Genomic DNA, 18,379 nt, shown 5'->3' with positions numbered 1-18,379 from the left:
TCCCTTTCACTTTCACTTGCCTGGAAAATACTCTTTCATCATGATGTTCAAGTGCTTATTATTCTTTCTACCTATCCTATAAACAGATGCAATACCTTATGAAACACATATGCCAGTTATGAGACTTGAGGTTAAGCAAGTTCAGGAAACACAATCTTCTCTCTGGTGTTTTGGAGTAAAGCAGTAGTGAGAACTGCCAGTAGGTGGTCCTGAAGATCCCTAAGTATTAAGTTTTTATTTACCTGTAGTACCTTTCTACAAGCAACATCTACATTGGTTTCTTCTATAGCCTTATATTTCATTCCCAGTTTTTAATTTTATGTGCCTTTATTAGAGAACAGTTAGCCTTCGGTTATTTCACAAAGGAGCATCACTTTTATGCACTGCTGTCACCCACATACAGCTTTTTTTTCCTTTATCAACCCAAAAGCAAACATTTTCCCTACATTTTAAGTGGTACAAGGTTGACAAAGTAAACAAACAAGTAATCCCTGAAATGAAGCTTGTGACCCTAGGAAAATACTGTAGTGAAGTTACCCTACCTTCCCTAGGATATCCAGCTTCAACTGTATCTTTAATTTCACTAAAGAGACCAGAAATCTCAAAAGCTGATTCGTGGCGGAAGTAGATGCTGAGTAGAAGATAATGGAGTTACAGAAATGGGATTTGGCCCTCCTCTCTCAGAACATATTTTTTTAAATGTCATTTCCTATATGAACAACTTGTAGCAGTATGAGCAGGGAAGATAAAATGACCTCAGTGGAAGATCAAACATGGAAAAGAACATAAGATCACTAATGGAAGAAGAGAGAGGGAAGAAGATATACTTGAGAAAATGGCCAATGTACTGGCCTTCTGAGGTGCAATCGATAATGATATAGCCTCTAAATAATAAAAATATGGTTGACGTCCATAGAAGTTAGTTGTTATTATCTTATTATTGTTATAACCATAGCTTGTAGTGTTATCAAATCACTACCAAGTTTCCAAAGATGGCATCTGCTCAGGGTAAGATTCACGTTTATTTCTCCCCTTTGGGGTTCACATTAAATCACTCAAAATTCTACAGGATATGCCCACATTCTGTCACTGAGTGGGAATCTCCACAAAGGAACAGCAGAAAGTAGATACACACCAGTCTCTGTGTCTAGAGTAAGTTCCATAAGAAGTGGGTGTAACAAACCATTGGATAACTGCATAAGGATGATAGAAAAAGAATCTCAGGTATCCACTTTGTTGATCGCAATCCTTAGCCCTGTCCAGCACCTTATTGTCTTAAAACCACCATGGTCATGTGTTATAAAATATTATCCCCATGTAAATTACATACTGAATATTAATAAGAATTTATGCATAGCTATGTAGCAAATCACTGGGGGAGCCGGGAAAAACTCAGGGTTATTAGGTCTCAGTCCTTCACTCAGCTTAGAAGAGTAAAATGCTAATTTGTACAACTCAAATTAATTATAAAAAAAAAAAAATTGTGGCACTTCCCTCACATTTCTTTCTCTTGTGGAGAAAGAACCCAGGGAAGCATCTAGCTCATCTCCAGGGAGGCACCAGAAAGATGTTTTTGGCAATAGATAACCAACAGGAACACAACAGAACAGAACTCCCTAGTAATGTGCTTCTAAGTTAAAATGCACTTGGAAGTGATGTGGAACAGGAAAGAGATAGTATAGTAAGCCTTCTTATGAGTAGCATTACTTCTAATACTAAAAGCTGGTTGACTGAACTATTTTCCAGTGTTGGCTGTTTTGTTCTAGCAAGGCATAAAGGCTTTGTGTGCTCTAAACCAACAAATTTTAACTTACATGTATAGCTCATGCATCTTTGCATGCAAAGTGACTCTCAAACAAGCTGCAAAATAAGACTGAGTTAGAAAGGTTGCTAAAAAATAGTAATTTTCAAGCATGTGCAAGATTTGCAAGGTCTAATAGCTGTCAGTTCTGCCTCTGGAGACAGTTCAAACAAACAAAAAACTGCAAATCCCAAAGGAAAAACAATTGCAATAACTCGTTCAGGTTATATTTCTTGATCCCTTACCTTTCTCAGAAAGATCAGTCAGCTCCTGGTGGATTCGATGTCATAACCAGCAGAAGGCTCTATAAGTGACACAGTTAAGCACCACTTGCCTTGATATTTAAACACTTCTTTGCCTCATGCCCTCTCATGACTGAGCCAGGTATGTGCAGCAGCCCAATGACACTATTTTCATTCCCCCCATGCACCTGATAAAAGTGTTGTATTTTACCTGCTGTTCATTTAGCTTCCTTTGTATCTCCTCAGAGTCACAAGTTTCATAGACAATAGGTTTGGACAGCTCTGACTCAATGTGGGCAAGCCAAGATTTCAGGCTATTCATGTTTTTATCCAGCTGCTGTACTGCAACAAGGGTCTCCTTCAACTTCTTTATTCTGTAAGAGAAAAGAAATAGCATCATAAGTACTCCCTGAAGGAGAATATCCACAGTGTTTCTGTGTTTCAGGAAGTTTTCAGGGAAACTTCACTTAGATGATAAGTTCTGTTCTGAAGTCTTCCTTTATTATGTAACAGAAGTATGCTATATGAGCAAATAGTCCTGCATTTGTAGGTTCTGGTTAAAAAAAATTAAGAGTTTAAAAATGTCAGAAAACACTTTTTAAGCTTCTGTACCTTTATCAGTATTTATTAAGAAAGGATTTTTTGTTTGTTTGTTTTAAATTAACTCACACATATCAACCCCCCAAAATAATCTAAGTAATTTAACTCTGTATTTAACCAACAGTTGACAAACCAACAGGTGACAGAAGTTCATCTTAGACTACAGATAACTTAGCCATTTAACCAGGACTGGTGTTGCAGTGGATTGAGCGAACAGGCCTTTTTCATCCCAGTGATTTCTAAATACTGAACTACATATCATAGAATGGTTTATGTTGGAAAGGATCTTTAAAGGCCATCCAAACCATGTATAATGAGGAGGGACACATTCAATTAGATCAGGTTGCTCAAAGCTCCATCCAACCTGACCTCGAATGTTTCTATTTATCGCCTCTCTCAGCAGTCTGTTCCAGTGTGAAGACCTGTCCTTGAATAAATAGGTTTTAGAGAGAGAAATCCAGCTAAGAACTTAAGAATTCCTGAATCCCAAGGGCTGCTTTAAGTTGTTCTTGGTCTTAAGGAACTACTTCAGACTTAAACAGACAAAACTGCAACATAACCACAAGGTGATTTCTAAATAGCATTTTTCTTAAGACTGACCCTGCAACAGCAATGTCCAGGAAAAAGAAGATAGTGGGTTTGTTTTGGTTTTTAATTCAAGGGAACATTAAGCTTAGAGAGAGGAAAATTTAACTAAACCTTCACCCCATCTCAATACTTTTTCCTTCAGCCTGTTCCAACTGCAAAAATATCCGTCAGTAATTCCCTCCTTCCTATCCTCCTGTTACATAACATACATTAGTGGATTCTGAAATGGTTTGAAATTGTTTCTAAGCTTTCTTTTTTTTTTTTCTTTTATATAGTACCACAAACAATTTTGAGTAACATCCCCTTTTATGCTTCTATTGCTCTTCCACTTGTGTTTCAACATCAGAAAGCTTTAAGAGATGAGTGCTGTTAGGAACAGACTGACTAAACTGAATTGAAAAATACAAGATTGTCAGATTTGTCAAGCAAACAAAAAGCCACCTGACTATTCTATCATTCAAACGGAGCAATTCACATTTTTCCATAATACCAACCAGCAAATTTATCAAGTGTTTCCATACTTAAAGCAGTAGTTCCTGCTGACCATTAAGAGTCTAATATGGGTGTCCTTTTCTTACCAAAGAGAAATGCAGAGATCTCAATGTGAACTTAAAAATCCTAAAAGTTAAATCTTTAAAAACTTCATCTCTTTATAGCCCTCTCTTTAGATCACACACGGTCAAACTATGGCTCCTTCGCACCAAACATGCTTAAAGAACAGTCTGAATGCACCTTCCTTGTCAGAGTCTCATGACCAACAGCTGCAGGGCTGTGTTTTGAAAAAAAAAATCTCAGTAATTTGAAAAAATCTGGGTAATCTGAAAATCTGGCTATGAAGGGACTGAGGTCAACATACTTGTGCTGAAAGATTGCCCCAGTTCCTATCATCAGGTTATCCTGAAACACAGCTATGTATTTAGTCTTAGAGAGATACTGAAGAACAACCAATGTCTGGGGACACCATCTCCTCATCACCTGCGATATTACGTATACAGTTTTGTGGGTTTGGACCAACTGAAAATTGCTCCTAGGGAGAGCAAGAAAGTTGATTATCACTCTTCTGGAACTCACAGAGCCTTTTGGTATCTGACATTAATTAAGAAGAGTGAAGTCCTGCCCATTTTCTGCTTAGGTTTCCAAGGCTGGATACTGCTGATCCTTCACAGGCACGCTGGAGTCGTAAAGGGAACAATGAGTCATGTCAGACCTCTGTAGCAGCAATGTCACTCTAGCATTTGCAAGCATAAGCTGTGGACCAGGCTTTTCTCCTTTCCAATTGTATAATACTCCAATCTCTTTGTCAGATTATATTTACATTTTGCCAGCAACACCTGACAATGGGCTGATCATTTAAAAATTACCCCCTTTGCCTCAGCCAGACTTCATGGAGATACACCCCTTCCAGACTCAAGAACAACCTGGACCAAACTGAACTATTTTCAGTCACATAACTGCAGTTACTCAAGAGAAAAAAAAAAAAAAAAGCAAGCAAGAAAAGAGCATGACAAAGTAAAAGAACACACTAACCAAAACTTACTGCGAAGCTGCCCTCCCACTTAGCTGTTTCCATTCTATGCACCTGAATTCCAGAAGTTAAAAAAACCACACCCCACAACCACCAAAACAATCTTCTGTTAATACTGGGGGTTTTTGTACTAACATAGCAGTTTCCTTGCCCATGGTACAAAGAGAAGCAAATAAACAGTTGCTTCTTGGAGTATGCTGGGCTTACATTTTTTGACAGAACTGCAGTAGCTATTCTGAAAACATATCTGTGAAGTAAATAATAGATGTCTAAACCATGTCTAATAAGAGTTTTCCTTCTAAATTTTACCAGCCAAGATGCCTATGCTGTTCCTCTCACTGAATGCAGTGCCTGTGCACAAATAATTGCATAATGTGTGCTCAACAAAAAACCTGTCAAAAATCTAACGCTCAAAATCCTACCTTTCAATGCCAATGGCGCGACCTAAAAGCTAATGAAACTAAAACGTCTGGCTAGAGACAAAGGTCAAATTATAAACCGTCCAAGTAGTGTGGGATCCCTAGCCAAGTGTAATTTTGACCTTTTCAGATTTCACTTAAAAGATTATGTTTAAACAGTTAATTATTCCAATAATCATCTCATGCTTTTGTTATAGCATTACACATGTTACCGCAAGAGACTTGAGAACTCTTTTCCTTGATAATGAGGATTCCCTATTGAAACCAAAGGGTTGGATGCAAGACATGGTTTTTTTACAGGCTGTTTTTTATATAATACACACACACCATCAGTCTCGCTACATTTTACAAATACACTTATACTCTCAGAAAGGAAAATGCTGCCTGCAGAATTCAACTGTTTTATAGTTTACTGGTGAAAACTCATCTGAAAATTTGCATGGGCATACAATACTTACAATTCTGTGTTCCATTTACTTGGTTTGTAACTGGGTTTCCCCAAGAAAGTAATAACTTTAAATGTCTATTTTACATTAAGAAAAGGCAGTGGGAAAAACCACTTAGAGCTGAAAATCAGCACAAACACATTTAATTCAACTAGGACTAAATTAGACAGCCTCAGATTCCACTTAAACCTAAACAGGAACAACCCTGTAAATACAGAACAATGCATCATATAGAACTCATAGGTACTGTGTTAGTCACTTAGACAGCTGGTTACTAATATTAAACTTTAAAAGCAATGTGAAAAATGTCAGAAAGAGCATGTTAGCTAGGTTTGTACAAAGCCAGTTGCAAGCCAAAATTTTCTAAAAAAGATAAAAATCTATTTGGAACTGGGTACAAATTTTCAAGAAATGGTGAAAAGAATTACACTATTAAAAATTGTTAAAAAAAACTAGTTTAAAAATAATCTTTATAAGATTAAAAAAAATAATGGATTGGCTCTTCTGATCACAGTTTCCCTTTTGAAGGAGTAAATTTCTAGAACTCTGAACAACAGTAAAGCTTCTAGAAAATACAATGCAAAGAGAAAAAGTAGAAGCTGAATCAAAAAATCCAAGCTGATATAGGCTGAATTAAATTATTTCATGCAGTTACAGAACAGTCATTAACATGTACAGGACAGACCAGCTTCGATAAGTCTGAAATGCTTTCTTTACAGCCTCTCCTTCTCTGCCTTTTGCTTGTAGCCATGCCCCTTTGATGACACAAACAGTGAGCAGACAAATACAAAGTCTGCTTTCTCTCTTGTGTATACGTGCTCTCGTATTTAAAAACAGCAGTAAAAACAGTCTACAGTTTCTTTGAGACAGCTAAGAGATTTTACTACTTTCTAAGTCTGCATCAGTAACAAAAAAAAAGTATCCTGGGATCCAAAAGTATGGGCTGTAAAACAAAGTATGCTGTTATCACCATCAACTAAATTTAAACTGAGCAGAAATCTGTAATTTCTAGCAAAGGTAGAGATTTCTACATATCAATATTTCAATTAGGTTCCCAGCAAGCCAAGACTTCAGAAAGAACCATATCAATCAAAAGGAAACAAAAATAACTGCCTGCCTTGTGATATCACAATTACAGTCTGGGAGATCTGAATCCACACTGCCGTCCTCCGCCATCCTCACAGCGTGCGAGTCCTCCACCACCACCATGAAATTTTCCAGCATTAAAAAGAAGAACTTCCACTCCAAAAGCCTGTAAACACTGTGCTTTGGGCAGGAGAGGGGGGTCGGGGGCGGGGGGAGGAAAAGGGACGCACTTCTCTTTGCTGGTGAGTACTGTACAGAAAATGCTGCGCGCCGAACAAATGTTAGCAGCCGTGGCTTGATAACATGAGACTGAATGGTGACAAGTGGTCATGTTTCTAAATAAAACTTGCATTCATCAACAAGAGCCGGACTTGATCTCCAGGAATGTGGACCATGAGTGCTAGGGGAAGGGATGAAAACCCATACAACAAAGCCTTCTTTGCCAAGCCTGAACAGTTGCGGCAATAGCACTGCTTCCTGGCTGTAAACATCCGTAACATGTTTTTGCACCGGGCTGACATATCAGAAAAAAAACATCATCTGAAAGGATGGAAATGTTCTGGAGGGACAGAAGCAGAAGTTTCTGATTTGGAGGCACAGTGACCTTTCTGTAGCTGTCTCTTGCAGTTACAGGCCTCCTCAGAATGGAGAGGCAATTAAAAAGTGGGTAAGGAAACAGAATGTAAGACAGACAGAAAGACAGAGGATTGTTTACAGGTGAATGGAGAAGTTCCATTGTACAGCACCGAATCAACAGGTAAAGACTCAGGCTGGATGCATATTACGACACTATGTGGCTAAAGCATTTTCACAGAGTGCTTTCTATCTGCTCACAGCTGTAGGCAACAAACCACTAAGAAAAACACCCCAGAGGAGGAATGACTGTAGCTTGCAAAGAAAGCACACAGGCTTTAATAATTTATTAATGCTGTCAGGGATCCAGAGTATGAAAAGATGTATATTATTCTCAACACCAGGGCAATTAATCTGCATTTACTATCTGAGTGAAGCCAAAATCATGTTATATGATACATTCCAAACTCCAAAATATCTTAACAGGAACAGACTCCAATATATAACAATGTATTCTAAAGTACCTCTGGAGCCTTCTAAAAGCTATCTTGGGAGATGCAAACCCTTTCTTCCAGTGGGAGCTAGACATCAATACAAATACCTTCTACATACAATAAATCAACAATTTGGGCTTCATCTATTGGACTAAGCTACAGCTGAAGTAGCAAAATTTCCTCAACCTAGCATCAGACTCCACCATTTACTTCCCAACTTCAGCAATGCAATGTTCAAACTTTGCAGTTTTTTACTCATTTCAGTAATCACTGGAATGGAAAGGGCTACTTGTTTAATTGCATCTGATAGTATTGAGCACAATAAATTGAAATGATCTGGCAAATAAAAGTGAATTATTTTTACATAAATTAATTTAGAACTAGGACTCTGCACCCTGCTTCATGATAACAGAATGAGAAAGATTCAGTGTATCATATTGCAGTTTATATCTCCCCACCCCAAGAATGACACAGAATGCTAAATGACACAAAAACCTGCCCCATAGAGGACACCAACCTCTAATACTGATTAGGCAATACAGGTCTTTTTAAAAGCATGTTTTGCAGTTTCTAAAGCAACTGCTTTTCACTTCATTTGTCTGAGTAGGTGTTTCAAATGACAAAAATATGGCAAATATACTTTATGTACAATAACTGGTGATGTATCAAATCCTCTAAAAGCAGCAGTGTCTTCAACTGTAATGCACCACTTCCTGATTAATTCTTCTGTAAGAAATATACAGCATTCATTACTTTAAAATGAACCACTATAAAAGGAGCTGGAGCCACCAGAATGTTTCTGTTCACATAAAATTTACTGCTCCCATGCTTACAGATTTCAGAGCAGGAATGCAGTAAAAACTGAAAAAAGAATGGATGAAAAAAGATGACAAAACTAAACAAACCCTCACCTTTTGCTACTAACAGGACTAAAGTATTACTAATTTATATGTCCTTACATCAGAAAAACATGGAAGATAAAGTATATGGACATTTTATGAAGTGCAAAAATATGACAAAATTCTTGTCAGCAATGGGAAGAAGGCTGTAGCATGATTCAGTGGAAAATTTTGAAACAAACCAGTTTCTTTGCATATCAAAAAAGAATCCTGTATATCTTTAAGTTATGAAAATTGCAGAAAAAGGCAGAAAATAAAAATATTTTCAGTCCATGATATCCAGCATGCTAATCTGGATGTAGCACTATGTAGCACTTAGAAACAAAACAACAGTTTTACCTGGCTGCAATAAGATCTAGAAGATGCTGCCACCTGTCATTGATCTTGCCAAGTTTGTATTCAATCTCTAATGCCTTACTCTCATGGCTGGCTTTAGCAAGTCGCTCTCCCATTTCCTGGAGCTGGATTTTGTTTTTCTGGGCTACAGCAATTTCCTCTTGATAATCCTGGACAGCAAAGAGCAATCAGAAGTCAGGGTACTTACTCTAAATACACTCTACACCAGTAAAGGAACCACATAGAAATACAAGACATTTTGGTAACTGGTACCCTGGAGAGACAACCTCTTAAATATTAGATGTATAACCATTGACAACTTTATCAGATGAATTAGAAAAAAACCCCATGCCTTCCAGAAATACATCTGCTATAGTTCGAGTAATTACAGGTAATTCTTATTGGACATTCAGTAAAGCATTCAGATGCCCTGGAGTCTACATTCATTTAGTTTTCTGATATCCTGGAAAGTCCTACCTCAAGAAAGGAAAATGCTGCACAGCGAGAAAAAAAACACTAACACAATTTTACCAGAACTTATAAACACCAGTGAAAGGTAAAACCTCCATTTCAGCTAATTCAGTATTTCTTTGCAACATAAACCAAGTAGTAGTTAAAGTGTACATGCACTGCACTATACCTTTTTAAGTTTCTCAATCATCTCTTCTATGAGGATGTCACCATTTTGAGAAACCTTACTTTCCATTTGTGTCAGCCATTCACAGAGCTCCTTGTTCTTCTCACTGAAGACAGCCCACTCATTCAGTCTCTCACTAACTTGTTGTCGACGTAAGGAGACCTTAAAACATTTGTAGAGAGTAAATAAAAGCAAAATAGCAAATCCATTTAGAGATGCTTGAAACACTGTGTCTCAGTGTGACCTCCTCTGGCCCAGCAAAAGTGTTCCTGCCATTTTCTGGCCATTAAACCAAACTGGAGTTGTACTGAAAAAAACTTTGTTTGACTCTCTGAGGTTAGTCTCAGGTTTCCTGTTAGCTACATCCTTTGCATAGAAAAAGCCATCTAAGTGTTATGCTCAGTAGCCTGTCAATATCGTATTTTGTAACATCTCTAACAGAAAGGTTTCATTAGAAGATAAAAAATACAACTACTTGTACAACTTATTGTACAACTACTTACTTCCTTCCCATTGTAATGCAAGTTGTTTCTGACTTTATAGCAGCATTTCAGCTGAGGTCTGCATCTGCAGTGATGTGACCTTTAACTACCATATTAGGTTTAACAGGGGCATACACATGATTTCACATTTCCTTTCTGTGGCCCCAAACTTGATCTCAGCTCTCCGGAAATAAGCAGCAGTTGCACAAAACGTTACACTAGGTTACACCCAGAAATATTCAGTATGCAAAAAAACTGAGATAAAACTTCTTTACTTGGCTTCCTCTTTTGCCACAAGCATAGATGCATTGACTACAGTGTAGTGTCTCCAGTGTCTCATTCAAATGCAACTAATTCATAATGATTTGTGTGTTGTTAACTGTTTTCTACTTTGGGGGATGTTTCTGAAGCCTTCACAGAGGGTTAACTTTATATAAGGCAACTATTGCAAAATTAGTCATCTTGTATCTGGGCTGCAATCTCTATTGAACCACAGAAATAATGCTAGGGCAATCTGAAAAGCTGTGTGAGCAAGACTACTATTTGCATTTCTAAGTGCAAAACAGGAGCAAGAAACACACTAATAGTATGATGAACCTGAAAAAAATATAAAAAAAATATTACTCAGCTTAATTTGCAACCAAGAGAATCACCCTCAGCCTAAAGACAAATGCAGAAGGCAATGTCTGAAGAAGGGGAAGCTGTCAGCAGGACTGAAGGTACAATATAGTCATGTTGAGAGGGGATAGGACATCCTTCCTGAGCACAACTCCTCCACCAAAGCACAGTAAACTCCATTACTTCAGCATTTTCCCCAGCCACACGAGCGTCTCACAGCTCTCAGTATGATTTTCTTGTTGGCTTTCAAGGCTGCTTAAATATGACCTCATGGCCGCAAGAAAGTGCAAGAGATCTAGAAATGTGACTAGTAATTAAAGGAAACATTTGAACGTGTTTTCCCTGATTCAGCAAGAATTCAGTTTCAATATAAGTGTGTCTACATGCATAATTTCTAAAAGCTGTCAACTTCCATTCAATTGTAGCTTGTGTGCTCATATCAGAGCTTAGCATATATATACTGTATATACTATACTTGCCTGATGGCATAGCTCCTCCCACTGTCTCTGCAGAAGGTCTATGCGCTCACTGAGGATTGAGATATCATCTGCACTTATGTATATGGATAGGGACTCCTTCAGCAGAGAGAGGTGTGCAAGGTCTTCTGTCCATCCTTCAACAGCATTCTCTAACTCCTTAAACCAGCAAACAAGGAAAAAGGACCAGTTTGCCAAAAAATACAAATCTGAATGTGTAGATGAAGCACGAAGACAGACATAGCTATCCCAGTGAATTAAAGTTCTATCTGAGAAGACTCACCATTTCAAGCAGACTATTTCCACCCTGTTTGATAGCAAACACCCACCCCACACATACCGACATTTTCAGTTACGAGAGAGGTAATTCCCCAATAGAAAATGATACATTAGCCCTGTAACAAGAAGTCACAAACTACTCAAATCACTCTACACTTTAAAAGCATTAGAGAATTTCAAGTATTGATTGGAACCTCTCTGTATCAAAACTATTTTAAAGCTGCAACCTATTTCTAAACTGCAAAGAATTTAGCATAAAACCATTATGTAAGATCCTCCTCAGTAGTCTCACCTCAAATAAAAAGCACTGAATGAAAAGTTAAAATACAATAGTTTAAATTTGAAGTTAGAATTCCTGTAATAAAAGCACACCAGTATTTAGGTCTTCTACAGGTCTTCTACAGTACTTTTCAGACCCTTTTCCAATCTCACTTAGAACCAGTATATTTACCCTGCTGGACTTGTATTATATTGATATCACTCAGGTACTATGCTGTCTGAAGGTTACACAGGCAGCTTCTTGTCACAAAGATGGCTGGTTGGTTTGTATAGTCAGTAACGTGAAGCCTGTTATCAATGGAATGCGTTACTTCATGAAGACTGGCAAAGACAACAGTCAACAGGGAACAAGTGCTTTACCTTGCAACGAATCTGCTCTGCGTGCAGCTCATCATGGTGTTCTGGCAAAGGCTGAGAAAGCTTTTTTTTGAATGATCTTAGCTTCTCCAGAGAATGTCCTATGCCCTTTTCAGATTTTTCCCAGTCCTGAAAGCAGAATGTTAATTAGACTTCATTTCAAATCTAGATTATACTTGTGTAAGGTGATTTGCCTGACTAACCACTAAACAGTAAAAACATTTTCATAATAATAGCATGCCCTGAAATCCCCCCCTAAATAATAATCAGTCTCAGTGCTTGAGTCATGCATAGAATTTTTTTGCGTGTGTAGGTCTCTGCTGGTAGAAATATGCAAGCCAAAGCCTCCTGTTATTACTACATTGTCTAGATCCAACTCCATCCTTTCAGAAAAGCCTCTCCCTGCCAAAATTATTTTCCACTTCCTTCTTGAATGCCTGTGTTAAACTCACCACTGTTCTTTGACAAAAGTTCCAATCAGGTGCATTAATCTCCAGGAAAGAGAAAAAAAAAGTGATTGGGGATACTACAAATTCAGGTCAGATTGAAGTACTTGCATTATCTCCTCTAAATTATGATTCTGTACAAACACAGCTTTAGTGTTTGCATAATTTTCAAAATTGTAAATGTGTCAAATGCAATCAAACCATGCCAATTGTCATGTGACAGCATGGTTTTACCTCCCTCACCTGCTTGTTAAAGCCTACTAAAAAGGTACTCACAGACAGAAAGATCTCCAATAAGCCAGTCAACCCATAAAGAATATCAGTTAGTGATAGCAGAAAATACAGAACTTGTTTCTCTTTGTCTTCTGTTTCAAGATATTCTCCTTCTACCACTCTCTTTGTATTTCCCTCTTTCCATTTTTTTTCAAATCTATGTCAGTATTTCATAATCATCTTCAGGACGCAGAATTAGAGACAACAGGTCTTGCAGAAAAAACCCTCTCTTTAGCGTCTTCTTTCTTCTTTCCTTAGTAAGTCTTACATGACTGTAGTCTGTGATGTTCTTAAAGCAATATATACTCCTCTAGAATATGCTCTTGTTCATTCCATTTGAAAACTACTGCTTACCTAGAAGACTAATAAATAATCATGTATTTAAGACAAAGACAGCGTAATTTGTAAAGGATTGTTATCTATGAGATGATTTGTGTGATTTGCATGGTAATTTCTCTACTTTCTCACCTTCAAGCATTAAATTCCATATTTTTATTGAGACAAAATGCCACAGAATCTTTAGTCTTCCTACGTAACACCTTTCATGAATTGAATTTCCTGACATAATTCCCCCATTAGAAGCTGAAGTACAATGAAAAAGGCTTCAAAGAGGAAGAAAAATTTACTTATCTGAACTTTTCCAAAATAATATTTGATTTTCTTATACTGCTTTGCTTCTTGCTATTTAGAAACAAAACTGAAATTCTATTAGACCTCTGAAACTATTCTAATAGCTCTTGCCCTATTGTATTGATACACACAAGTCAAATTTTCATTATCATTCCTAGAATGAGTAGAAGTGAAAACCAGACCAAATTGAAATTCCTGCCTATCATTGTCAGTACTTAAACTGAGGTTAGCAGGCATTCTGGACATTGCTTACATTAAAATAAAGTTCAAGTCTTCCTTCTCCAAGAGAGAAGCTTATCTAAACTAGTGAATACTCAAGACACTGGAAGAAAACATAGGATGTTACATGAATAGATAGATCTTGCTATTGCATGTTGTCCAGTTCGGGCCAGACCAGAGTTAACCTCCCCAAACAGCCAGCCCAGGTGAGCTGAGTTAGCCCATGCTGTTTTCCACACTATCTGACATCACTCCCCCATAAATGAGGCTGGTTAGAGAAGGGCACTGCAGGGTGCCTCTAGGGCAGTCTGAGTGTGGCTGGGGCATTGGGTCAGTCCTTGCATTGTGCAGTACTTTATCCCAAGCCCACAGAGGTGAGGCTCTGCCTCTTTCTCCTCTGGAAGTGAGCCAGCAGCATGTGGTGCTCAGCCATTGTTTGGGTCTGAACCACCGCGCATGTAGAGGGATAAGGCACTTCTAATTTTCAATACAGCATGCATAAAAATTAGCCAGCATTGTGCAAAATAAAATAGATTTTTGCTTTATGCTGAAAATAGGACTGCTAGGAATAGTTTTTACTGGCATTGTTCTGGAAATATTAGTTAAAAGGTGTCAAAAAACATACAAGCCTCCTGTGAAGTATTACTACTCCAAGTTTCAGAGGTGGTGACACAAGACTGTAGCTTCATGGAGCTTGTATGCAGTTCCTGTGTTGGTGCTTATCCCTTGAGAATGCTTTTATTCAACAGGGTTTGCAGTGAGAAATCATCAAGTTGCTGAGGAAATACAGAAGAAATCACAGACTTACTTTCAGCAGTAAAGCAAGCTGCTTCTTTTGTTGCTCCAGTTGGGTGCTAGCTGTCTTCCAGCGCTCCTGGATTTCAGTAAGCTCTGTCTGGAGGTCTGCCTCAGCTTCACTATCAGCAGAGAGCAGCAGTTGCTTCCCAGCTTCCACAGTGAGGATATAACTTCCTTGCTGCCTTAGGAGAACTTTCTCTTTAAGCTGAAAACATTAACAGCTTTCACAATCATTTACTGCAGCAGGGCTTTAGAAAATTTCTCCAAGGAGGTAAAGACAAGAAAGACTTCTTTCTCCTCACTAATATCAGTATTTGAATTGCTCTTAGAGAGAAGTAGTTCCTCTAGAGCTTATTATGCTTATAAGCTTTATTTTTAACTGTATCTTTCAGACAAAAATCTTGAAAACATCAAGCTGCTAAACAGATAAACACATACTGTTAACCTCATGTGAAGGTCGTCCACTTGTGACACTCAAGGTGTCCTTTTCTGTTAGCTAGAATACATTTTTTCCCAAGTTCAAGGAGAACTCTAAAGAAAAAACAGAAGTAAACAAGACTCAAAAGAGAAAGACCAGTTAAGTTCTCTGCTGCATGTTTTTTATGAACTCCAACTTTGTTTCCATCACACTCCTGCTTCTGAGGCTGTGCCAGTTCCAAAGAACTTCTATCCAACATTGATTTCTGCAGAGCAGATAGTCTGAATCTAATACATCCTAAAGAATATTGTAAATGATGAAGGCTGAAAAAAAAAAAAAAAAAAAAGAGGGTTTTTTTACCTCTTTCTTCAAAGAGGCTGGACATACCTGCACTTCATCCAATAGCGCTCTGGCTTGCTGCAGTGGGATAGGAACGTTGCCCAGCCCGCTTACTGGCTGGCAGGATATTTCCACCAGCCACTTGCGCAGCTTCTCTGCCATCTCCCTATAGCGTTGCCACTGGTGAATCTGGCTGTCAATGATCCCCCTCCTCTGCTGTGCCCGGCGAATTACACCTTGCCATTGATTACTTAGAAGAGTCAACTTCTGATTAAATTCATCCCTATTAATAGGAATATAAATAGTAATACGTAGACATCTTCACACTTTCATCTATATATGCTTAATAAAATGAGCTGAAGGAAAAGGGAAGATATTTTCTGGCTGTCAACTATGAAACACTAGGAGAAAATCACTGAAGTCTCATGATAGCTGACAGGATGAGAACTTCACACTTGACATACTGGGGGAATCAAAGGGCTCCAATTACTGAGACCTTAAAAAAACTAAACCTTTAACACACAAAATTCTTCTACCTTCTTCCCAGAAATATACAAAGAAAACCCACAGTTTTTTGCCAGTTTGGATTAACCAAATTCTTAGTAAATCATGGAGATGTCACAGCTCACCAGATTTACTACTGAGCTCGAAGTAGGCATAAGACATGCACATCATTAACAAAATCGTTACATCCCAATAAGCAGTTAATTTTATATTAGGACCATGATACCCTTAGCAAAGTCAATGTGTATGAACAAGTGTGAAGCCACTGGTGTTTCACTGATTTTCCTTCATTTGATGACAAATGCTTAAAATAAAATCTCAAACAGCAATTAATTTCTATTCTGCCACATTTAGTCTGCAGATGTTCTTAACTGGCAGTAGGGAATCCTCTTGGTAGAGACAAATTCCCAGCTGGCATAAATCAAGTGTAACTCATTAAATCTGTCACCACAGGCTCCTTTGGTGAAGGTGACATTTTAAAAGTCCATCAAAACCGACACATATATAACATGCTTGATAATCCAAGACAAATCTTTGTCAAAGAAACAGCCTTGAGGCTGTAGTAGTCCCAAATGCATTCGTACATTCACATACCTCATAGCATCCTAAAGAACACTGTCTTATTTAAGACCTGGCTAATTAACAGTTTAACTGCAGCGGTAACAACTTCTACCTGAGAAGAGCATGATCTGAACACTGACATCTGCTACCTACTGTTTTTGGAAGTCCTCCACTAGTCTTAAACATTACTTCACATAACCAGCAGCAGCATCAACACAGGAATGTCTACCTGTCATCCACCTGTCCTTGTTCTAGGAGGTGCTGCCCATCAGAGATAATTGAATGCAAAATCTGCTGGCGGCTGAACATCTCTGCCTGGAATAGCTGTTGTACAGGAGACAAGGATGTTAAAACAAGAACTTATACTTTAATTTTATCTGTATGCATCAGTAAACGTGATTTTGCATGTAGTTATTCTCTTTTAAAATTAATTCAATGGGAGTTTTGTCATGAATTTAAATAGAAATACACTTAATCTCATTGCTGGAGATATTTGCAGCTTCTAGTAATTACTGTTAGCTACTTGAGATTAAAAAAAAGCACTATTATAAAGCTAAATAATAAAAACAGGAGCTAGGTTTTATGTTTCTGAGCACAATTGTGTGATGGCACTGTATTTTACAACAAAAACCAAACATGGTATTTACTGCATGGACACAAAGGGCACTTTTTATTTTCTAACAAGTTTAAGAACATTATAGTCTTTTTTCTTGTTAAATTGAATTTATGCAGAGCTTGTTTGTAATATTGTTACACAAACTTTTAATGCAATCTTACACTGCCAATACAACTTTAAGAGAGTGGTCAGCTATGTGTAGGAGCTAGAAATCCATTGTCCACTTCATGTTTTTCCAATTGATTTTCCAATTTCCCCCTTCAGTCACAGTAAACTTTCACAATGCTTTTAAAATTCCCTTATACTTAAGACAAAAAAATACCTAAGTACTACTTAAGCAAAGATGACTTAAATACATACTATGAAAATTTATTCTTAAAAAAAGATATTTTTAAAAACATCTTTTCCTTTAGTAATGGACCACGTCTCTAGATAGGGTTTTTCAGAAGTATTATGTTGATGAAGGTATACCCAGGCATCAGCTCAGGGCTGGTCCTATTCCATGGTTTTCAGAGAAATTAAGAGAGAAAGTATACCAGTATGAAGTTTGATATTGAGTTATTTTTTTGTTAGTGATGGTGTTTGCATTTGATATCTGAACTGAGAGCTGTTCCCCAAACCCAGATAATGCCCCTGTAATGTGACATACCAATCCCCGCATCTGTGAGTGCCAGCAAAATATCCACTGGCACCTGCTCAATTAAATCCCTCAAGCACATTGTATGTACCTTAGGACTTCCAGATGATGGACTAATATTTCAAAATGAGATTTTGTGTCTCTGCATCACTGAGTTAATTTTCAAAACATTAACCAGGTCATAAATTTTCTCATAGAAAGAAATAGTTTTGTCTAATTTTCTTGCAGAAGTATTTGATAATGTTCTTTGAATACCTTGGCTCTTATGAATGACTGAGCCTGAACCAGAGGGAAACTAATTGCTCTATTATCTCATGAACAAAACCACAATACTGTGGAGTTGAGGATTTCAGAAAGCTGAGCAAGGAGGCAGAAATTTTACTTCCTGTCATATCTATTGCCATCAAGTTAGACAGCACGGATGAAGCACAGGAGGCAACATCATCTACTAGCATTGTTGACAGAGTGAGACTAAACAGAACACAAGTAGTTAAAAAACCCACCATAATCCAAAAAAACCCAAACTCCCCAAAAGCGACAATTTTAATATTTTTTTAAGAGGGCAGGTTAAACAAAATCTTAGCAGGCATGAGGATCTCTGCTTATAGCAAAGGTATTCAAGCTCTTCCCAAAATCAGAGACATTTCTGTCAATGTCCACTTGTCCTCTGCATGTACACCACCTCTGTATGTAAGAGGTATACTCTGTTATGTGGGACCACTTCTCATATGTAGATCACTATGAATTACAGAAACAGGAATTTGAAAGAGGACAAAAGGAGGGCAGGTGTTGGAATCCACA

At 37.8% G+C, this 18,379-nt stretch overlaps 1 protein-coding gene across 5 annotated transcripts in view; it reads right to left on the bottom strand.

The window, feature by feature from the left end:
* SYNE1 (spectrin repeat containing nuclear envelope protein 1) overlaps positions 1-18,379 on the bottom strand; it is a gene marked incomplete at its 5' end in the record, with an annotated part of 299,290 nt that overhangs the window by 29,256 nt on the left and 251,655 nt on the right. For all 5 annotated transcript variants that reach the window (XM_084262132.1, XM_084262133.1, XM_084262136.1 and 2 more), the window contains 8 exons: positions 2,255-2,417; positions 9,013-9,179; positions 9,650-9,808; positions 11,226-11,381; positions 12,141-12,266; positions 14,514-14,708; positions 15,309-15,543; positions 16,555-16,649. In XM_084262132.1, the coding sequence (XP_084118258.1) occupies positions 2,255-2,417; positions 9,013-9,179; positions 9,650-9,808; positions 11,226-11,381; positions 12,141-12,266; positions 14,514-14,708; positions 15,309-15,543; positions 16,555-16,649 (1,296 nt within the window). The remainder of the gene's footprint in view (positions 1-2,254; positions 2,418-9,012; positions 9,180-9,649; positions 9,809-11,225; positions 11,382-12,140; positions 12,267-14,513; positions 14,709-15,308; positions 15,544-16,554; positions 16,650-18,379) is intronic.

Source organism: Gallinula chloropus (genome assembly GCF_964237585.1).
Source record: "Gallinula chloropus genome assembly, chromosome: 3".
NCBI classification, from domain to species: domain Eukaryota; kingdom Metazoa; phylum Chordata; class Aves; order Gruiformes; family Rallidae; genus Gallinula; species Gallinula chloropus.
This window is presented reverse-complemented; position numbering and strand designations above follow the sequence as displayed.